Source organism: Dipodomys merriami, unplaced genomic scaffold, assembly GCF_024711535.1.
Source record: "Dipodomys merriami isolate MVZ:Mamm:240054 unplaced genomic scaffold, mDipMer1.0.p SCAF_25, whole genome shotgun sequence".
Classification (NCBI taxonomy): Eukaryota; Metazoa; Chordata; class Mammalia; order Rodentia; family Heteromyidae; genus Dipodomys; species Dipodomys merriami.
The window spans coordinates 24312360-24335571 of NW_027203937.1; the positions used below are offsets into that span (position 1 = coordinate 24312360).

At 47.5% G+C, this 23212-nt stretch overlaps 2 protein-coding genes across 4 annotated transcripts in view; one reads left to right on the forward strand and one right to left on the reverse strand.

Moving 5' to 3' along the window:
* Positions 1-3251, reverse strand: part of Sbf2 (SET binding factor 2) — a 307904-nt gene extending 304653 nt beyond the window's left edge. For 2 of the 3 annotated variants that reach the window (XM_070035292.1, XM_070035290.1), the window contains exon 1: positions 3047-3251. In XM_070035292.1, coding sequence (XP_069891393.1) covers positions 3047-3101 — 55 coding nt within the window. In that variant the 5' untranslated portion in view covers positions 3102-3251. The remainder of the gene's footprint in view (positions 1-3046) is intronic. The other variant, XM_070035293.1, reaches the window with a different exon arrangement.
* Positions 3252-15987: 12736 nt separating this feature from the next.
* Adm (adrenomedullin) lies at positions 15988-18328 on the forward strand. Its single transcript, XM_070034803.1, has 4 exons — positions 15988-16135; positions 16623-16738; positions 16904-17053; positions 17267-18328. The coding sequence occupies exons 2-4, from the start codon at positions 16641-16643 to the stop codon at positions 17586-17588; spliced, it is 570 nt and encodes a 189-aa protein (XP_069890904.1). The 5' UTR covers positions 15988-16135; positions 16623-16640; the 3' UTR covers positions 17589-18328.
* The last annotated feature ends 4884 nt before the right edge of the window (positions 18329-23212 follow it).

Below are 23212 nucleotides of genomic sequence, written 5' to 3' on the forward strand. Positions count from 1 at the left end.
GAAATGGAGGGACAAAGGGTAAACAAATGTGGTAGTGGTAGTCACTAGATACTATGTTGAAAGTGAAATACACAAGTAGGTGGGGTAAGAAAAAACTGGGAGTAGCCGGGCGCTGGTGGCTCACGCCTGTAATCCTAGCTACTCAGGAGGCTGAGATCTGAGGATCGCGGTTCAAAGCCAGCCCGGGCAGGAGAGACCGTGAGACTCCTATCTCCAATAAAAACCACCAGAAAACCGGAAGTGGCGCTGTAGCTCAAGTGGTAGAGCGCTCGCCTTGAGCTGAAGAGCTGAGGGACAGCGCCCAGGCCCAGAGTTCAAGCCCCACGACCGACAAAAAAAAAAAAAAAAAAAAAAGAAAAAACTGGGAGTGAAGAAAGGGGTGACACTGTCCAAAAAGAAGTGTACTCATTACCTGACTTAAGAAACTATAAACCTCTGTACATCATCTTTATAATAACAATAAAAAGAATCAATATACATAGGAAAAGAACTAACAAAACAAAAACCAATGCACAAGCTGAGTGCTCACACCTGTAATCCTAGCTACTCAAGAGGCAGAGATCTGAGATTCAGGGTTCAAAGCCAGCCAGTCCATGAGACTTTATCTCCAATTAACCACCAGAAAACTGGAAGTAGAGCTGTGGCTCAGAGTGGTAGAACACTAGCCTTGAGCACAAAAGCTCAGGGATAGCTCCCAGGCCCTGTGTTCAAGCCCCACAACTGACCAAAAAAGAAAATGAAAGATGGAGACATACTGCTAAGAAGCCACAGAAGGTCAGCTTCTAGACCATAAATAGCGTAGGAAATCCTAGGACCCTCACACTGTACATCATAATTATAAGCAATTTTTATTTGCCAATGGAAAAATATTTTTGAAAACAATATAAAACAAAATAGATGGCTCAGTGGTACAGTACTTGCCTCACATGCATGAGGCCTTGGGTTTGATTCCTCAGTACCACATAAGCAGAAAAAAGCTGGAAGTGGCACTGTGGCCCAAGTAGGACTCTAGCTTTGCGCTCTAGAGCTGAGGGACAGTGCCCAGGCCCAGAGATCAGGCCCCATGACCGGACCCAAAAAAAAAAAATTGTACAATTCTATTTATATGACATTCTAGAAAAGACAAAACAGAAAAGAGATTACTGATTGCCAAAAGCTAGGGAGGGAATAGACTGCTAAAGGGCAAGGGTATAAGAGAAGTTTCTAGAGGGATGGAAATGTACTACATCTTGATTGTGGCAGGGGTTGCACTTGTGTATGTATTTGTCAAAGGTCACTGAAAAGGCAAGGAGAATGGCTCAAGTGGTAAAGAGTTCAAAGTACAACACCACCAAAAAACATTTAAAAAGTCACTGCTTTATGTAAAAGAATAAAACTTATTGGGTTAAATCCTAGTACCACCAAAATATAAATAAATAAAGCAATAGATAAACAGAGCAACACCTAATTCTAAATCTAATCCTTTTGCCAGTAAAAAAAAAAAATTAAGAGCACAATTAGCAAAACTTAAACTATATCAGTGTAAATTTTCAACTTTTATGACAGTACCATGATTATGTTGGTGAATGATCTTGGTTGAATAAAATGTACACCAACACACTCGAAGGTGACAGGGCATCAAATCAGTAGCTTCTTCTCAAACTCTTCAGGGGAAACAAATAATACTTTGTACATTACTTGAAACCTTTCAAGTTTGTGGCTGTATCAGAATTGTTTAAAAGTGGGGAAAAAAAGAACAATATACCTGAAAACTAAACAAGGTTAAAAAACAAACTGACTCTTCACATGGTTAACTAGGAAAGAAAGCAATATTGAACTCTACAAAATTACTAGAAACTATAAAATTCTAGAGCCAGAAGATACTCTAAATATAATTCTCAACCCCTTCTTTTAATAATTGACCTTAAACAGGCAATGAGTTACTAAGAGTTGAAAGAGCATGAAGGATTCCCACTGAAGAAAAGCAAGTTCTCACGAGAGGAATAATAACAGAGGCAGCAGACTGAGTGTGGGAAGAACAATGGCATTCTGGCATTACCCATGGCTGTATCCATCACAAAACACAATCTCAGCATCTCTTTTGAAAAACGAAGAGGCAGTACAGCAGATGTCTAAAATTCCTTCCAAGTGTGGGACTAGAGTTACCCTGAAAATACAAGTGCTTTCCCAACTCAATTTATTATTACGCTAGCTAAATAGTAATGCAACGGGAACAAAATGAATGTGCATGAGCTCTGAATACTCATCAATTAGCATATAAAATATAATGCACCTGCCAAATTGCTCCTTGCGAAGATGTTTATGACCAATAAAGAGAACAACTAAAACATCTTAAGGAGAAACCAGATCACCTGCAGCGGCCAGCTGATCACCTTTGCTTACAAGACGACCCTCACCTCTATCCCGAAATAACGGGTACCATCTCCCACAAATGTTTAAAGGTGCAAGGATCCTTTTCCCTTTCCTGGTACCACGCAATTAAGCGTGGCGGTCATCGGGCCGCCGACACAGCAGGGGAGAGGTAGCTAGTGGACTCAGCACTTCCTTTTGGAGAGGACAGCCCCCCGCCCTGCGTCACTCCTCACTCAGGATACAGAGCAGAAGTTTATTCCCGAGGAATTTAGCACAGTTGGTTCCCGCCCTCCCAGCCCTGCAGTCCTGAGTCCAAACCCTCCGGCACGAGGGCGCTGCCCGGGGTTCTCCAGCCACCTCTACGAGAGAGGGTCGCGGCCTCTCTAGGCTCGGCCACGGCAGGCCCAGCTGGTCCGCCCCGAACCGGGCCGACGCGGCCTAGCCTCCCTCCCAAGCCACCCCGCCGTGAGGGTCCCTCACGCCCACTCCGAGGCTCAATCCTGCCACAAAGGCCCGACGCCGGCCGGCTGCTGCTCCACCGCTGCCTGCGGGCCCTGCCCAAAGCGTCCCGGCCCGAGACTCTCCGCCTCCCCGCCTCTCAAGCGCGACGCCCGGCCCCGCGCGGAGCCCACTGGACAGAGGCCGGGGGCGGAGGCCAGGAGGCCCGGGGGCGGCGCCCGCCCCACACCCTTACCTGGCTTCTCGTGGTCGTAGCCTACCACAATGAAGTAGTCCGCCAGCCGAGCCATGGCCGCCGCCGCCGAGCTCGGGACGCGGATTCCCGTCGCCGCCCTCGACGCCGCCACCCACCCGACCCGGGAGGGCTCAGCATTTTCCCTGCAGCGGCAGTAGCGGCAGTGGCGGCACTTCAGCCATGTTTGACAACCGTGGCGCGCTCTGCGCCTGCGCCGCGCCGCGCGCCCGCCCCGTCCCCGCCCCCACCCCAGCGGACACAGAGTCTCGGAGCCGGGCTGCGTGCGCGCGAGGCCGCTCCACCCTCTGCGGACCGCGGACTCGCCGGAGCCTTGGGGAAGGGACGGCCCGGCGCGTTGTGGTCTAGCGCCGTCGCCAGGGCCGGGGAAGGTGCTTCTTCGACGGCCTTGGCAGTGGCTTGGCGGGCCCTTGCCCTGTTGGCCCGGAGCTGGGGTCCTTCCTTCCGCTTTCTCTATTCGTTTTGGGTTTGGAAGACAGGGTTTGGAGGGGTTGAAAGGGTTCGATGGGTGGGAAGTGCACTTTCCTTTGCTTACTACCATCACCACCATCACAAAGAGGAGATTCTTCCGCCCTCGGCTGGAAGCTTGGAATTTGCACCGCCAGGGCTTTTGAGTTGCACGTTTCCTGTTTATGTTGTGCAGATGGGAATTTTAGGAACACGTCTCCGAGCCGGCCGGGGAGGGAGGGGTTTTTGCGCAATCTTCAGAAGCGCCTCGAATTTCAATGCTGTGTTGGCCGCTGTAGTGAATATGATTGAATACTGACATAGTGTGTCACTGGATATTAACGTAGTGTGTACTGACATAGTGTGTACTGGCACATTGTGCTGTTCAGTGTTGACATAGTGTGCTATGAAATAGACATAATGTGTTGTAAAATATTGACATGGTAGGCTATTAAATATAAATATATTGAATATATGTGGGTTATGAAATAATATGAAATGTTAAGTTAGGAGTTAGAAGCTAGAAGCTAGAATTATGGAGTGGGTAAATAAGAACACACCCAGGGAGCCTGTAGAGCCATCACCCAAGGCAACCTGCCCCTCATCGATAACCAGACTCAGCCAGCGGCAAGCCAGCTCCGCACTCATCAATAACCAGACCTGACCCGAAGCCAAGCTGTCACTAACATAGCCCTGGTAATGAGACATAGCCAGAAAGGAAGGGCCAGCCTAAAACATGAAAACTCAGGGCAGCAGAGACCCAGAGAGACGACCTCCCCGAGCGAGGTGACTCCACGTCGAACCTTCCACTGGAAGGTTCCGCCCTGTCCGAGCGGCTGCTTCTCCCTTCAACGCCTCGGAGCAGCCCGGAGGACACCCTCGGCCGACTCCCCTCGACCTCCGGTCCCGGGACGTGGCACGAGAGCTTCCCTGGGTTTGGGGCACGCTTAGGCCTACGAGTTAGTTACTGGTGTGGATAGTATTTGAAGTGCTTAAATAAACTAAGTGAACTATTATTAAGTCTACGCGTGTTGCCATTGATATGCAAACTCGTCACGGGGAGGGGAGGGGGAGGGGGGTCAGCTTGGGCTTCCCTCTAGTGCCCGGGGGAGTTTATTCCACCCAGGAATGCGGGATCCTCCAAAACGGGCCGGTCTCTCCCGGGGGAGCCCCGCCCGCCTCGGCTTGCTTCCATTGCAGCGGTCCCAGGACTCTCGCAGCCAAAGCAGGTGTTAACTTCCAACTCTCCTGCGCAAACACGCAATAAAAATCAGTGAATGAGTCTCATTATCCAATCCAGGAATTACCCAAATCTCTTTGCTTCTGGTGGGACAATTAGATGAACATACTTCGTTCTCTAAACATCTCGTGACATTTTGGTAGAATATGCACAAGTGATCGAAGTTTCAGGAAATCATTTTCGCGGTTGCTGACCACGAACGTTGCTTACCAAGTCCCTCACAATAACATAGAAGAGCTTAGAAAACCATCTATGTATCACTCTCGACGTGCAACTCCCTCAACTACCAGCAGGAAGCGGCTATTACAAACTGAACTCAAGTCTAGAAGAGCGCTGGCTTCCTAGAGGCTGAGATTTACTCTGATTAGTTCCCTTTTCTGTGCTACAGTCTTCCTCTCGGGATTGAGAAGGTTGATCCGCGCCAGAACTGACGCTGGAGGTATACTTTAATTCTCTGGCTTCATTTGTGTGTTGCCAATGGTCAGACTGAATCATCAGCTTCATTGCTGAGATGGCTAGAACTTGATCTTGAAAACAATTCAACCAAAAAGAATAAAATGGCTTCTGATGTACCCCATAGACACTTTCTATAATTCATTCATCATCCAACTTGTTCAGTAAAAAGTAATCTTACTTCCTTTAGAGGCAGTCCATTCCACTGTTTAACAGCCCTATTGTTAGAAAGTTCTTCCTTATTATGTCAGAGAGTTGTCCAGCTTTCCGGATTCAGTTGTCTGCAACTATGCAGGAAAAAAAAAAATCTGTCTTCATGATAGCCCTTTAGATGTTTAAGGTGATGATCTTGTTCCTTCCCAATTTTACCTTTTATTTTTAAATTGGGATAAAATTGGGCTGGGGTCATAAGTTGTAAGGCACCAGGTTTATAGTTTAAAATTTTTATATATCACGTACAGCTTAGTGACATTTGCTACATCTGTCACATCTATCTAGCTTCAAAACATTTTCATGGGCTGGGAAGGTGGCTCAGTGGTAGAGCCCTTGCCTTGCATGCATGAGGCCCTGGGTTCAATTCCTCAGCATCACATGAGCAAAAAGAAAAAAGCCAGAAGTGGCGTTGTGGCTCAAGTGGTAGAGTGCTAGCCTTGAGCTGAAGAGCTGAGGGATAGTGCCCAGGCCCAGAGTTCAGGCCCCACAACCAGACCAAAAAAAAAAAATTTTTTTTCATCTCCGGTGCCATTGGCTCACACTTGTAATCCTAGCCAATCAGAAGGCTAAGTTAGATACAAGGATGGCAGTTAAAAGCCAGCCAAGGCAGAAAAGTCTGTGAAACTTATCTCCAATAAACTACTCGGAAAAAGCTGGAAGTGGCACTGTGACTCAAGTGGTAAACGCTAGCCTTGAGCACAAAAAGGCTCAGGGACAGCACTCAGGCCCTGAGTTCAAGCCCCAGGACTGGTAAAAACAAACAAACATTTTTATCAACCTAAAGAAAATTCTCAGACCCTCCAGGCCCTGGCAACCACCAATTTACCAATTTGCTTTCTGTCTTGATGAGTTGCCTGTTAGGGATTGTGTGTGTGTCTGTGTCAGTGGCACGTGCGTGTGCTCCACATATATGCTTGGGTCCTGGGCCTCTGGTGTTCCTGAGTTTTTTTGCTCAAGGCTTAGTGCTCTACCACTTGAGCCACGGCTCCACTTCTGACTTTTTGGTGATTATTAGAGATAAACTTTCTTGCCCAGGCTGGCTTCAAACAGAAATCCTCAGATCTCACCCTCCTGAGTGGTTAGATTACAGACGTGAACCACTGTCTCCTGGCTTTCTTAGGAATATTTCATATAAGTTAAATAATAAAATCTATGATTTTCTGTACATAAGGGTTTTGTTTGGTATATTTTTTCAAGTTTTATCTTTGGAATAGAGTCAGTACTTCCTATTGTTGAATGAGATTCCATTGAGTGAATAGTCCATATTTATCCATTGATGGACATTTGTGGATTGTTTCCACCTTTTGGCATTGTGGTTATTGCCACTATAAACATGCATATAAAGTATCCATTTTCAATTTTTAGAAGTAGGATAACTGGATCGTTCAATAATTTAATTCTGGGGAACCAACAAACGTTTTCACAGTGGCTGCATTATCTTACAATCCTACTAGTAATGTACAAGTTTTCCAATTCTTACTCTTTTTTTTTTTTTTTTTTGTCGGTCATGGGGCTTGAACTCTGGGCTTGGACACTGTCCCTGCACTTCAGCTCAAGGCGAGCACTCTACCACTTGAGTCACAGCGCCACTTCCTGTTTTCTGGTGGTTGGAAATAAGAGTCTCACAGACTTTCCTGCCCCGGACTGGCTTTGAACCACGATCCTCAGATTTCAGCTTCCTGAGTGGCTAGGATTACAGGCGTGAGCAATTCTTACTCATTTTTGTCAACATATTCTTTTTTCTGTTATTTTTGCTTTGGTGTAGTCATCTTAGTAAGTATGAATCAGCATCTTTTTCTCTTTAAGACAGTTTCACTATGTAGCCCCAGGTTGACCTCAAATTGATGATATTTCTGCCTCAGTCTACTGAGTGCTACAATTACAAGCATGTACCATCATATCATACCCAGCTGAATCTTTTTTTTTTTTTTTTGGTGGGGGGGGGGTGGGGCCTGAACTCTGGGCCTGGGCGCTGTCCCTCAGCTCTTCAGCTCAAGGCTAGCATTCTACCACTTGGGCCACAATGCCACTTCCAACTTTTTTCTTTTTGCTTATGTGGTGCTGAGGAATCGAACCCAGGGCCTCATGCATGAAAAGCAAGTGCTTTACCACTGAGCCACCTTCCCAGCAACCCCAGCTGAATCTTCTTAGCATCTCACATTTCTCCAATAACTTAAGACATTAAACATCTTTCATGTGCATATTAGCCATTTATAAATCTTTGGAGAAATGTCTTTTCTTTTTTTTTTTTTTTAATTGTATTTTATTTTATTTGAGAACATACTGTACAGAGGGGCTACAATTACATGGGCAGGATAATGCATACATTTCTTACCAAGCATTGCAGCCTCCTCCTTTGTTTACCCTTCACTTCGGAGAAATGTCTTTTCAAGTTCTTTGCCCATTACCTGCCCTCCCCCTACTCCATCATGCTAAGAGTAAAACCCAGGACTTCCCATATGTTTTGCAAACTCTATACCACTGAGATTAAGTGGTACAGGACCTTCCTTGCAAGCATTAGGTCCTGAGTTCAGGTCCCAGTAACAGCCAAAAAAAAAAAAAAATTGTTTCCAAGCCTAGAATCAGACACTACCTATCCATCCTTAGGTACATTATATTTGTTAAGGTCATCAGGGGTGAAGAACATCCAACCCCACTGTCCATATAAAGTTCAAGAAATAATAACTTGGTATATTACAATACAGACACATAAGCTTCTCATTGGCTTCTATCATGCAGTCTGCTTATATTAATAATTTTATATGCCCATGAATGATATTATAAATTTCCAAATGGCCCTTGGCAGGAAAAATATCCCTCACCACTGTTAAATAGACTGTCACCCATTAGCAAAATATTTTTGTAGAATAGTGACTTTCACATAACCTGGGGAGGGAGGGTATAATAGGAGAGTGTGTGTGTGTGTGTGTGTGTGTGTGTGTGTGTGTGTGTGTGTGTGGTGTGCCAATATCATGGCTTGAACTCAGCCCTTTTACCTTTCTTTTTTCTTTTTTTTGATCGGCTGTGGGGGCTTGAACTCTGGGCCTGGGCGCTGTCCCTCAGCTCTTCAGCTCAAGGCTAGCGCTCTACCACTTGAGCTACAGCGTCACTTCCGGTTTTCTGGTGGTTTATTGGAGATAGGAGTCTCACGGTCTCTCCTGCCCGGGCTGGCTTTGAACCGCGATCCTCAGATCTCAGCCTCCTGAGTAAGCCCTTTTACCTTTCAACTAACAGTTGGCACTCTACTTTGTGGGCCACATATCTAGTCCAGCATTTTGCTGGTTAATTTGGAGATGAAGTTTCATGGTCTTTTCTGCCCAAGCTGGTTTGGAGCCATAATCATCCAGGCCTCACCCTCCTGAGTACTAGGATTACAGGCGTGAGCCTCAGAGTCATGGTGTTTTAATATCTACATGTAAATATATTTAGTATATACTGAAGGTGTTCTTTGCTTTCTCCGCCAACAACTGCCAGACTATTACAACTGATAAGTCCTGACAAGGCTGCCTGATTGCTGAGGTCAGCTGAAGACCACACCATTCCCTAAGATAACCACCATCATCTTTCACTAAAGAGTGAAAGAGTAACGAAAGCCCAGATTTGTTTTACTGAAGGCTGGCAAGAGCAGCAAGGAAGACTGCAGCACAATAACTATGTGTACCTAAGGTAGACTTTTTTTTTTTCCTTAGAAGACAAAATGGGGCTGATTGCCAGTAAGCAAGACTCTTCAGTTCCAGTGCTCTGCAGTGGGCAGCTATGGGGTAAGCGGTTGATCTGTACAGTCATTTCAAGTGTTTCCTGTGGTTAGCCACTGCAGTTCAGAGAGGCAGCATGAGAGTTAGACTTAACCAAACATCAGAAGGCAGGACTAAGGCCATTCAAATCAACCTAAAACAAAGGAGACTAAGAGCTGTGGTGGAATATTCCTTGACTCATTGCCACATCTCCAACCACTTAATCGCCTAAGCAAGAAATTTAATGCTATTGGTCTTTCAGCCCTATAGCCATCACTCAATTCTATTGTTCCTGATTCCTAAAATGTCCACTTCACCCTCATACTACCCCGCTGGTTCAAGCCATCATTGCTTCCTATCTTAGTTATTGCCAATAGACTCCTGATTTTGCTGCTTCATTGGTTAAAGGCTTTCTATGTAGGTAGAATTTAAAGACAGGAAAGCAGGCTATGAAACCTATCTTAAAATTAAATTTGTACAACAAGTACACTATTTCTTATTTTGAGTGTCTATTTGGGGGTACAGGAAAGAGGTCCTCATATGTGATGTGAGGTGATTAAATCTTGACATTCAGTTGAAGTACCCTTGACTGTAGCAGCTGCAATATAAATAGATAACTTGAGGAGTTGCAATTTGCTTTTGCTTAGATTGCTGGTTTGGTGAGCAGGACTGGCTACATAATTTGCAGAATCCAATGAAAAATGAAAATGTAGGATTTCCTATTCATGACTTAAGAATTTCAAGACAGCATCAGCAGTTACCAAAGTGCAGGTTCTTCTGAATGTAGAAGAACATTCTTATGCACGGCCATGAAGCTGGCTGTGTTGGTACATTCAGGTGGGCCGTGTGTATGTGAGTTGGGGATATAATAGAGATTATAGGGGGATTAGACTCTCTCTAATCTCTTCTGAATGCCATCACTGCACTGTTTCCTTTGTTTCTCTAACCTATCCACTGCGTTCGACGCTCAAAATGATATTTTGCTTTTTTTAAATAGTGCTGGAGATGGAATCCAGGACCTTGCACATGATAAGCACTAAGAACACTCAGCCCTCAAATGAAGTTTTTGGTCATTTTCTCATTCTTGTTTTTTGAGACCATGTCTCACTATGTATCCTAGGCTGTCCTTAAACTTGTGATCCTTCTGCCTCAGCCTCCCAAATGCCGGAATTGCAAATAAGTTCCAAATTTGTCAATAGCTTCTAATGTAATGAATAAATTTTCAAGTGTCCTGATGAATCCTATTAACTTGGACTCTAATGGTCTTTTCACGATGGGGGTGGGGGGTGGGGATGAGTTGGACCTGAGGCTTGAACTTAGGGCCTGGATACTGTCTTTGAGCTGTTTTGCTCAAAGCTAGAGACCTACTTCCAGATTTTTAGTAGTTAATAGCAGACTAGAATTTCACAGACTTTCCTGCCTAGACTGGCTTTGAACTGAGATCCTCAGATCTCAGCCTCCTGGGGAGCCAGGATTACCTGTGTGAACCATAGCACCCAGCTGATGATCTCTTTAATCTCATTTCATACTATTCTCCCTTACTCAGTACCTTCTAACCAAACTCATCTCTTTTTATTTTTCCTAATTACTTTTTCCCATTATCTCTGGGTCTTTGCATATGCTGTTTCCTCCTTTTGAAATTCTAGGTCCCTTAGTCTTGTTTTTCCTTTGGAACAGTTACCACAATTTTTTGGGGGGGAGGGGTCGATTGTGGGGCCTGAACTCTGGGCCTGGGCTCTGTCCCTCAGCTCTTCAGCTCAAGGCTAGTGCTCTACCACTTGATCCATAACACCACTCCATTTTTTTCTGCTTATGTGGTGCTGAGGAATTGAATCCAGGGCCTCATGCATGCAAGGCAAGCACTGTACCACTGAGCCACCTTCCCAGCCCTCCAATAGTTTTTAAAATCTGATGGTACAGGATCCCCACCTGTGCTGCAGCTCCCTAGGGGCAAGGGGATTGATGGAGACAGAGAAAAGGCTGAAGGCACACAACTCTTTATTCCAGCAAAAGCCTCAGCTAAATATACTTTCTATATTTGTTAAATGCTTTCATCACATTGTTCCAGGACCCACCCAGCCAACAAGTGCAGATAGTATGTATCCTTTCTCATTCTATTTCAAACAATCTTTGTCTACCATACTCCCTTAGATAAGCCCCCAGGCCCAGAAGCTGAGAAAAACACTTCCTCAAATAAAAGGGCAAGTACTTGCAGCCCAGGGGGTTGGAGTCAATAGCTTGGGGGGAGGGGGGAAGCGGGCTTTGCTCATGTGTTGCCAGCTCCTGGCACCTTAGGATCTGCAACATACCTGGAAGCAGGTAACTTGATGGTTGTTCTCCATTCTCTTTGGTTTTAGATAGCCCCAAATGTCTAATCATCTATTAATGTCCCTTTGTGATTGCTATGAATTTCTCTTGAAGCCATTTTTATCTTGTTCTATTTTTGTTGTTAGTGTAACATTCTTCCTTGTGCTCACTACCTTCTTGGTGCTTATTTTCATTTGTCCTGTAGCAATCTACGTTCTTGAAGCTTTAGGAAAAATTATCTTTTACCTTTCTCATGGCTGTTTCTGTTGTGCAAGAGTACAAAAATGAGGCACTGAGCTAAGGATGTAGCTCAGTGGTAGAGCACTTGCCTCAATATATTAGGCCCTGAATTTGATCCCCAGCCCACAAAAGAAGAAAAAGGAGGAGGAAGAGGAGGAAGGGGAAGAGGAAGAGGAGGAGGAAAATAAAACAGCCAAAGCATTATTTTTCTTTATGCTGATGCTCTAGAAAATATTGTGTCATGAAAGATAACTGACAAGGGTTAACTGTCCTCTTTGTTTCTACTTCAAACCAGGATTAAAAAAAAAAAAGACATAAAATGTTTTTTGGTGCTGTATGTGCTTAGGTCCTGATGTGATAGAGCTAAGAGTGGGCCCTCACCAGAGCTTGCGCCATGCTGTGAACTAAATGGTGAATGCTATTGAAAACAAATAAAATATGCTGTGCTTTTGACTTTGTGTCAGAGTTTTTAAGTGGGTCCATGTTTGGAAATTATATGGTTATTTTAAATTTTAACTTGTTTTATGTTAAATTGATTTCTGGAAATAATCTGTATTTCTGTCAGCTCCTTGGAGAAGTCAGAGATCCTTCCGTCCGCTAAATGCACTGGGATTTATATCCTGCTTGACTTTTCCTTGTGAGACCAAATCCGCAAGGCGGATTGTGTCCTTTCTGTAAACCACTTGATGTTATGACTCCAGGATGCATCTTGAACCTTGTTTTCAAGGGAACTTTGTAAACAAGTCCTAAGCTTAACAGGCATTTTGTACTGCAACATGAAAAATAAGAACACCATAAAATTTCCTGTTTGTAGAAAGAGGCATCTGAGATTAGCTAAGTACTTAGCTGCTCACATTGCAGTTATTCTTATTAATGTTATTGATATTATTTATTGTTTCTCATTACTTTTCTGAAAGATCTGAGTGTAATTATCCTAGTTTTAGAGACTTTGTGCACAGGGTTCACAGAGTTAACTGAGAAACCACCACTACACACTTTTTTTTTTTTTTTACTCCAAACATGACTAAGAATAAGACTTGGATTTAGGGCCTAAAAATAATTCAATTGGATTACACAGAAGAAATTCAAACATCATTATTTAGCCAGTCTTTATGTGTATTTATGTTCATATCTATAATGTTAGAACATTCACACAGTGCTTTGGGAATATTTTTAATCTCACCATTTTAGGGGAAAAAAATTTGAGACAAGGTCTTGAGATATAGCCCCAAGTGGTCTCAAACTCACAATCCTCCTGTTTCAGCTTCCAGAGTGCTGAGATTACAGGCATGTGCCACCTCACTTGACTCAACTTTTTAAAATTCCTGGACACACAAGAATGGATCTTCATTAGCCAAGATTTCTTTTCTATTTTTATTTCTCTTTACTTACCAGGAAGATTTTAAGGATATTTCTTCCTTTCCTTCCTCCGCCCCTTCCTTCCTTCCACTGTTCATGCTCAATGTGAATCTACAATCATTACACTTGAGTGGAGGAAATACCAGTAACAAATCACCAGGAGCAGAACTCCCACTGTGGTGTTTCCATCTAGATAGAAGTGCTGAACCTAAAACCCATTCTAGTCATGTTTTTCCCCCCCTTTAATGACAACTAGGAAAGACAACTCCACAGGAAGAAAAATAGAGGCCCAGATTTGGCAAAAAGTCTTCTTACAAAAATGCAAACACACACACACACACACACACACACACACACACACACACACACACACACACTTTCTAAAATATGAGTTTTCTAGCAAAGTCCTCTAAGCTAAAGAATTGGCCCTGTTGTCAGGTGACAGATCTCAAGTGCCAGGGCGACAGAGTGCCCAGGCTGATAAGGCGCGTGCCAAGGCTCTCAGGTGGGAATTCTTGGCACAGCAGAAACACCACAGGGGCAGGCACAGCAGCTTGGTAGAGTCACCCTCTCTCCACTCCTGTGTTTGTTTGCTTTACTTGTAGAAGCCTACTGCTTTGCAATCATGCTCCTTACTGAGAGCTAACTTTCCTTCAATCACCGACTTTTCCTATTAGATGAAGAAGCAAGAAGTTACTCCCGAAGAGCTCTCTGCAGCCTAAACCCTCTTGGGGATGGTAGGGTCTGGAAGGAAGGAGTCCAGAGCACCAGACTTGCCTGTGTCCAGACTTTCCTGGACAGACACCCTACAGTCTATGACCTCCTGGCCCATGCAAGCACGCGCCCGGGAAATGAAAGTAAAATTGGATCTGGCACGGACCCAGTCTGTGACAGGTAGTAGGATGTATACTCAGAGAGACTGACAGCCGGTCGCAGACAGGCTCCGTGTGAGGGCGATCCTGGGGACAAAATGAAAAGAGAATGACGAGACAAACAATAGTTAAGCTGGGAGATGGGGGCCGGGTGGGGTGGGGAGGACCCTTGGAAACCCAGCAGGTGTGCCAGTAGTACCTGCTATCCGCGGTGCAGACAGACCAGCCTCTTGACCTGGTCTGCTGCGGTGACCATCCTGTGGCCAGCCAGACTGCCGGACACTGGCCAGTCGTGGCGCTGCATCCCTCTGATCCACGGCGTCTCAAGCCCTTACCAGAAGCAGAGCCTGGAATCTGTCCCCGCCCATAGGTGAAACTCAGGTCTACTCAGGTGACTCTCTGGGAAAAAGTCCTCAGAAAAAATAACCTCGCTGCAGCCACTTCCTCCCCTGGTGCAATGTCCATGGTCCCAGAGAGAAAAGGCTGCTGAGCCAGCTGAGCCAGCAGTACTCAACCCAGACCAAGCTATGGGCAAGGTCCCCAGCCACTTGCACTGGGTCTCAGAGCCATTATGGCAGACTAGGTAGGAGGTAGCTTAGAGTTCTGCTAGGGGACACATTCTAGATGGGGGTACTAGGGAGGGGACATGACTCACCTCGTGTCCTAATTGTCAGGGAGTTAGCATTAGAAGCTGGGCTGCTAAGTGGTCCTTCTCCAGTGGCTAGTTGTTAAGACATCGGAATGAGCCAAAGGGTTATAGGACAGGGGAGACCCATACCCAGGAGTAGAGGTCCCCCGGAGCTGTGCCTTCCCCCTCCAGTTTTATCCCTAGAAGGGAAGACAGAAAGGGAGGTAACGAATCTGCTAGGAAGAACACAAACGGGTGACAAACATGTTTGAACTGATTCACCATGAACAGTCAACATCTCCTCGAGCAGAGGCTGGGACTCTCCTTTTCCCCTTTGACAACACGGTGACCCCAGACTAGAAGAATCTAGGATGCCGCACCCCAGTTTTCTGTGTTTGTTTGCCTGGCCAAATTAGGAGTGAGTCTATTGCCTCTTACCTACAGTGTGATTTGGGGCGATATACTCCCCCTTTTTGAAGTTCAATTTCATACTTGGTGAGACTGGGGAAAAAAGTAGTATTAGCTTCCTCACTTAACTCTCGGGTTAGTGTGAAGATCAAAAGGGACTGGGATGTGGCTGTGCTTTGTAAACTGTAAAGCGATTAACATACGTGAAGCCTTAGTGTGCTCTCTGGCAGTCAACTGTCACGTTCACAATGGGTGAAAGAACACAGCCAGTCAAACTCAGGTTATAACCTTATAAGGCATAATTGGATTACAACGAGGGAGGAAATAAAACGGTATCATTCTTCCTAATTTTGGTTATTACTGTATTTCCAAATAGGAATGTGAGTTCTGAAACTTCAGATAACTACCCCTTCCAAGACCCAATTCTCGACTCAGCTATTCCGAGCTTTGCCCTTATGGAGAAATCGTCCTCGCCCATCCAGAAACCCCCGGGCTTTTGTCAGCTCTGGAAGGACCAGGTGAGTCCCACCCCTCTGGACTCCTCTGGGTACTCAACTCCAGAGAGGCTCCAGGGGAGTCTGGGGTCGAGGCTCGGTCAGGCGCTGAGCCGGCAGGGGGCGCGGTCCACTTCAGGCCACGGCTCCCCAGCTCCGGGGCTTGGGACATTCACGAGCCCCCCAACCCCACCGGTTGGTTCTTGCAGCTAGCTGAATGCCAGGAGGACGCGCACTATGGGTTGTACAGTGCCCGGGGAGGGGGGGAAGCCCCAAAGAAGCTGTGTTGGCCTTCTGCCCTGGCTTACCGTCTGAGCCCTGTGGCAGCTTCCTGGAGCCCATCTCCTAGTCCTCAGGGTACCAGAGACCCTTTACCCCACCACCAGAGGCAAGCAGTGCGCGCGCGCCCGAAGGCAGAGGCGCGCGCGTTGCCCGAGGAAAGGGAGGGGGAGAGGGCAGAGCAGGCCCCGCCCCTTGAGCGCATATAAAGCTCAGGAACTGGAGCTGGCCACTCAGTGGTTTCTTGGTGACACTATACCGAGCAGCTACAGCCTTTAAGCCCTTCTGGGTTCTTCTCATCGCCGTCAGTCTTGGACTTTGGGATTTTTGCCACTGACTGGAGAAGGACGTCTGGGACTTTATCTTCCAAGTACTTAGAAGATCACCCCTTCAGCAGGTAGGTGCTAGACTGGCCCAAGGGGCGGGGGCGGGGGTGGGGTGGGGTAAGGATTTTGCTGGGGCCCCAAACTGGGAATGCTGGGTGAGGGGAACAACCCACTTTAGGGTGGGGGGGATCCTCTGCGGAAAACACCCCCCCCCCATCTCGGGTACAGCTTATGCACACAGCTAGAGCTCCAGATCCAGTAACTCTGCTCCATAAGCTAAGTTCCAAAAAAAAAAAAAAAAAAAAAAAAGAGTCGAGCGGGGAACCTCTGGAGCCTGGCTCTGCAGCGGCCTCCCCGGCGGGGCCTGTCACTCGCGGGGCGGGTGCAAACGCCTCTGGCGCCTCTTTGCGCCCGGGGGAAGATAAGTGTCTGAGCCAAGCAGAGCTGGGGCTGAGCCCGCCCGCGCTGGGGGCCCCCCTCCCGCCTTTCGTGCTTTTTGCCCGGACAGTGCAATCGGCCCTGGTGCTCATGCTCCGCTGTTCTCTCTCCTCTTTCCAGAGTCTGTGCTTCGCCAGAATGAAGCTGGTTTCCATCGCCCTGATGTTCCTGGGCTCCCTGGCCTTCTTAGGAGCGGACGCCGCGCGGCTCGACGTGTCCTCGGAGTTCCGAAAGAAGTAAGTCCCCGTTCCGAGCCCTCCCCTTAAGTCCTGGTCCCTAGCAGACCAGGGAAACGGGGCCCTTGACCCCCTCCCCCCAGGAGTTAGGAGTGAACGGGAGCGGGAACAGCCGCTGGGACGTCCCCTGGACGGACACTCATTGGATCTGTTTGTGTTTTCTAGATGGAATAAGTGGGCTCTAAGTCGTGGAAAGAGGGAGTTGCGAGTGTCCAGCAGCTATTCCACCGGGCTTGCTGACACGCAGGCTGCGTCTGTCCAGACTTTCTCTGCGCCCCAGGATGGGAAGGACGACGCCCGGAGCCCCCAGGCCAGGTAACCTTGCCGGGTGCGGGAGGCGTGCGGGAGGAGCGCTCCCTCTCCCCTGCCCTGGCCCTGCGGATCGCCCGGGCGGGAGTGCAGCTCTGGTAGCAGGAGCAATGAGACAGCTTCCCCTGGGTGTTCGGGTGGCTCTGGTCCATGGTGGTTAGGGCGAGAGTCCTGCTTGATGGGGTCGGGGGTCTCACGTGGCGTTCTTCTCTTCCCCAGCCGTCCGGACGCTGCTCGCACCCGAGTCAAGCGCTATCGCCAGAGCATGAACAGTAACTCCCAGGGCCTGCGCAGCTTTGGCTGCCGCTTCGGGACCTGCACGGTGCAGAAGCTGGCCCACCAGATCTACCAGTTCACCGACAAGGACAAGGACGGCGTCGCCCCCAGGAACAAGATCAGCCCCCAAGGCTACGGCCGCCGGCGCCGGCGTTCCCTGCCCGAAGCCCGCCGGAGCCGGACTCTGGTGCCTTCTGAGCCGCGGGCACTCTCGGCTCCGGCCTCCCGGGTGCACCGAGGGGCCGATGACCTTCTTAGGATCTAGGTGCCTTAGCAGCATTGAACAATCGCTCAAGCGTCCTGTTGGCATCTCCTGAGGCAGGGGGCTTCGGATCGGGACCAAGACTGTCCTGCAGAGACCTTGAGTCGTGGAGACACACACCGGCCGGCCACAGCCCTGGTTTGTTTTTTTTGCAGGGAAACCCCCCCCTCCCCTTCAAGCCAGCGTTTCCTTCGCCCGGATCCGCCAGGATGCCCCAGGGAGGGGGGGCAGAGGAAGACCAGAGTGCCAGTCTCCACCGGGAAGAGGAGAAACGGAACTTTTTGAGACTCTCCAGGCAGGGCTGAGCCTGAACTCACGAACTGATTTTTCTCAACGGGGTGTCAACCCCCATCTGGGGCCCGCAAGCCTCAATATTACTTGAACTTTCCAAAAACCTAGAGAGGAAAAGTGCAATGCGTGTTGTACGTACAGAGGTAACTATCAATATTTAAGTTTGTTGCTGTCGAGATTTTTTTTAACTTCAAATATATAGAGATATTTTTGTACGTTATATATTGGATTAAGGGCATTTTAAAGCAACTATATTGTCTCTTCCCCCCCACACCCCCTATTTTAAAACGTGAATGTCTAAGCGAGGTGTAACATTTGGTTCGTGGTGTGTGTGTGTATGTGTATGTGTGTGTAAAGGAGTGTGCCTGATTGTGGAAGAAGGAAAAATCGTGTCTCTGTATAATCTATTTACATAAAATGGGTGATATGCGAACAGCAAACCAAATAAACTGTCAATGCTGATTCATTCTCGGCTCATGCATTAAGTGAGGGAGGGTCCTGGTCCCGATCCTGGTCGGCCTGGGAGCCATGGGGACCCCAGGGTTCTGTGGTCACAAGCCCTGCCCTCCGTGTTTGTGTGTGTGTGTGTGGGGGAAGGGCAGAGGGGCGCAGAGCGCGTGTCCCGGAGGCGAGTCAGGCCTTCGCGGAGGCGCCCCGGGTCACCGCCTCGCGTGGCGGCCCGGCTAGGCGGGGTAGGGTGAGACCCAGCGGGTGGACCAGCCTGGGTTCTTCGGGTTGCGCAACCGAGTTCCAGTTTTAAGGAGCTGTTCGTGGAACCTTGCGAGAAGGCGCGCCTCGGAGAATTTGGGGCTGTTTCCCCCCACACCACACTATCTAAAGTGGGACAATTCATCCTGCCTCGGTGGGTGTGCAAGTGAAGTACAGAAGTGCAAAAGTGTGCGAGCATCGCGGGGGAAGCCCGTAGTAAGCCAACCCATTCCTTCCCGGGGCCCGAGCGTCCAGGAGGCCAGCGGGCGCATACGCGGGGTGGCAGCGCCCCCTGGCGTCCGCTGCCAAAAGCGCCGCAAGCCCCGAGGTAGTACGTGCGGTTTAATAAGTTCTCCTACGTGGGAGTCAGCACACAGCCTTAATGAAGGAGGAAAGAAAGAAAAAAAAAAAAAAACACAAAACAGTTTGCAGATGCCAACCGGGGCCCCCTCCCCCAGACCTGCCGGGCGGCTCGCTGTTCTGGGACAGTGACTCAGCGCCCACACGCTGCGCAGCGTGCAGCTGCTGGTCGGAGGCGGGCTGAACGGACGTGCAGCCGGAACCGTGCGCCTCCGACGGCCTGAGACCTTCATTGTTCCGCCTCTCCATGCAGCGCTCCTCTTCCTTCCTCCTCCCTGAGCCCTCTTCATGGTTTCCCTGGCCTTCGCTTCTTTCCCTCCTTCCTTCTTCTCCTTGCTTTCTGTATGCTTCATTCTCTTGGAAGGCCGCCCCTTTTACCCCGACCCCCACCCCCAGTTCTGGTGAGAGGCGCTAAGCATCAAGCCCTCACTGAGTGAGAGGCTGGGGCCTGCGAATAATTAGGACAGAAGGGGAGGGTAAGGCAAGGCAACCTATCTGCTCATGGCATTGGCACCTCTGATTTTGATTTCTCTGCCGCATTTGTCTCAGTTAATTACCTAGCAAGCTAAGACGGAGACTCATCTTTTTTATTTTTTAATTATTTTTAAGTAGTTGTACAAAGAGGTTTCAGTTCAACAAATTCGTTTATAAGCACAATGCATCTTGATTAATATTACCCCTGCCATCATTCTCCCCCAAGATGAAGACTCTTGGCAGTCTTTTAAGAAGTTTCTTCTGGCCTTTCTCTGGAATGTTAGTGTTTCTAGATTCTCAGGAGCCCTGCTGGTAGTGAAAGTCTGAAGGTGGCTTGGAAGATGGAAAAGGCTCCCTGGTGGCCTCATCTTGCTCAATTGCCTGTGACAGGGCCTCAGGGGCAAGGCTGGCTCTTCCTTGTAGAAGAAGCTGCAGCTGCAGAGTGGAAGAGTTCCTTAGGGCCGGATCCAAAGGCAACCTGATTTGGAAGCCTAGCAACAAGAGACACCTGGCTGTCCACAGTGCCAGCCTTCTATATAGTTCATTGATCTTCACCATTTTGTGTGGTTCACTGGGAGATGGGGATACAAATGCAGCAACAGACTTTTCTGCCTTGAAAGATCACCTAATAAATATTCCATACTCACACATGTAATAGGTACATGGCATAGATGAACGAAAGAGTGAAGGGTGGGGGGACACTCCAGCCATGCAAAGGCTGTACCAGAAGGGGTTTCTGGGTGGTCTGAAGGGGCTACCGAAACTACAGAGAGAGCTCACTTCGACCTTGCAGACAGTGGCTCAAGATTAAACACTCACCCTTTTCCTTGAGCTGAGGTTTGTCCCACAGCCACAGAGCCCTCCAGCCAAACCTCACCCTGGCAGAACTTCAGCCACCAGACAGAGCTGCCAAAGGCAGGTTGGGCACTAGCTTAAGGCTGCTGTGTGCAGGGAACAGGCATCTAGCCTTCTGTGGAGGGAGTCTTATGACTTCAGGGAATCTAAGGCAAGTGAAGCTGAAAGAGGTCAGCTCTGAGAGCAAAGAGGCAGCTGCTCAGCTGGAGTCCTTCCCACTACCAACCCTGTGACTGGAGACATTCCTGAACAGACAGAGACCCTCTTATGGCCAGCCTGGTTACGTGTTGAGGATTAACTAAAGGTCACCATGAAACCATGAAAACTCTGTCATCTGTCCAACCAATGTTTTGATTTCTTTTTTCATAAGGTGCTGAAGCTTATCAGGGTAGGGACCTCTTGATGCCAAGAACTCATCATTTATCAACAGAGCTGAGTCATTTGTGAGCTGATTTGACCTGTCCACAGCTGAGAAGTACTCACGTGTGTTAACTGCAGCTACTGTTGTTGGCAATGGGAATGGTACTACCCATTTGTAATCAACTGAGGGTACCAGACAATTTCCTAACAGGTTGGTGGAACAGCTAAGAATGGAGGGGAAGAATTGCAAATGATTCTTGTTTTAACATTCGGTTCCTGTCAGATATTCTTCCAGCCACTTCTATACCTTATCTCATCTAGTTCTTACAGCAGCTTGATGAAATAGGTATTGTCTCTATTTGTAGATAAGGAAACTGAACCTCAGAGACATAAAGTAACTTAGCCAAGGTCACACAGTAGCAATAACTGGTGGGACCTGAATTCACACTTAAGTACTATAGGCTATTTTGGTGCTATGAAGACAGAAGTAAAGTAAAAAATATATATATAGTTTTTGGCTGATCTTGGGGCTTAAACTCCAGGGCTAGGTGCTGTCCCTGACCTCCTTTTGCTCAAGGCTAGCACTCTACCACTTGGCCACAGCACCACTTCTGGCTTTTTCTGTGCTTAAGTGGAGATAAGAAAGAGTCTCATAGACTTTCCTGTCCGTGATCCTCAGATCTCAGGCTCCTGAATAGCTAGGATTACAGGCATGAGTCACCAGTACCTCAATAGTAACATAAAATTTTTTTTGGTCGGTCATGGGGCCTGAACTCTGGGCCTGGGTGCTGTCCCTGAGCTCCTTTTGCTCAAGACTAGCACTCTACCACTTGAACCACAGTGCCACTTCCAGCTTTTTCTGCTTATTTGGTGCTGAGGAATCGAACCCAGGGTCTCATGCATGCAAGGCAATCACTCTATCACTGAGCCACCTTTCCAGCCCTAGTGAGATAATTTTAACATGAAGTTTCTCAAGCCAGTTGTCCCCAAATGGCCTGGACTACCAGGGTGTCTTGAGTCAAGGTGATTTACACCTGTGGTTCTGAAAAGATTTGCATAAGGGTTGGTAGGTTAGAAGAGAGTTGTTTCAGCAGCTGTACACTCAATAACATGCAAAATATAAATAAATGAAGTGCATTTTGCATTCTTGGTCCTGGTTTGAAGCAGGGATTATACATCAGGAATAACCATTTCCCCCCCTGAGCTAAGCCACTGACCTCTTTGGTTTGCATTTGCCAAATATAGTTAGAACATACACTGAAGGCCTAAGAGCTGGCTTCTGAGGGAAAGGCCTTCTGAGCTATTCTTGGCAAAACACAGCCCCATATTGTAGGCCGAAGTCGCCTGGAAGAACACCTGTGTCTACAAAGCTGCAAATAGAGTTTCCACCCTTGAGGTGGGACCTTTTGTCTTGGCAACTGCTGGTCAAGGAAGCTTTACAGAGGATGTTCAGAGCCAGCTCAGACTTAGGAGTCAGGAGGGCTGCCCCTCCTTTCTCCAGCAAAACAGGAGAGGGCCTAGTGATCCTGAGTCCCACTGCCAAAGCTGGGCTGGAGGCTGGGTCTTCATTTGCATGGGGAGAAGGGTGAGGCTAGATAGCTATCTAGTGGTCCCACTGGTCTTGTTCCAGAGCTATTTTGGAACATTTTGGAAAAACAATAAAATGACTTTGGCCACACAAGCAGCTGACTTTAGTAAGTTGTTATATACTTTTTCAGTGGTAGAAAAGTAGTTCTGAGTAGTTGGATGAATTTTTTTTGTTTTTTCTTTGTTTGTTTATTTATTTATTTATTGTGAAAATACTGTACAGAGGGGTTACAATTACATGGGCAAGATAGTGAGTACATTTCTTATCAAGCATTGTAGCCTCCTCCTTTGTTTACCCTTCCCATCCCTTCCTGTCCTCCCTCCCCCTCCACCCAATCCTTCCCCCCTTCCCCCCAAGTGGTAAAGTTCGTTTTTGACATGACAACTGGTACTTCTCATTATTGCAACAGGTCCACCTGTATCCTTATTTAAACGACTTGTTTTTCCCCTTCCCCTCCACAAATTACACCGACATCAAATACAGTGAAAGCAGGGGTTATACTGTGGGGGAGGGATGGATGAATTTTTAAAATACTAGAAAATGTGTTTTATTTAGTATTTATTCAGGGTAGCAAAAAGAGAAGATCCACTCTTTTTTTTTTTTTTTTTTTTGGCCAGTCCTGGGGCTTGAATTCAGGACCTAGGCACTGTCCCTGAGCATCTTTTGCTCAAGGCTAGCATTCTACCACTTGAGCCACAGTGCCACTTTCAGCTTCTTCTGTGTATGCGGTACTGAGGAATCAAACCCAGGGCTTCATATGTGTTAGGCAAGCACCCTACACTAAACCACATTCCCAGATAGAAGATTCACTCTTTTTATTTTGGTTGTAGAGTTTGAACCCTGGACCTGGGCACTGTCCCTGGGTCCTTCAGCTCAAGGCTAGCACTCTACCACTTGAGCCACAGCACCACTTCCAGTTTTCTAGTTGTTTATTGGAAATTAGAGTTTCAGGAACTTTCCTGCCCAGCCTGGCTTTGAACCATGATCCTCA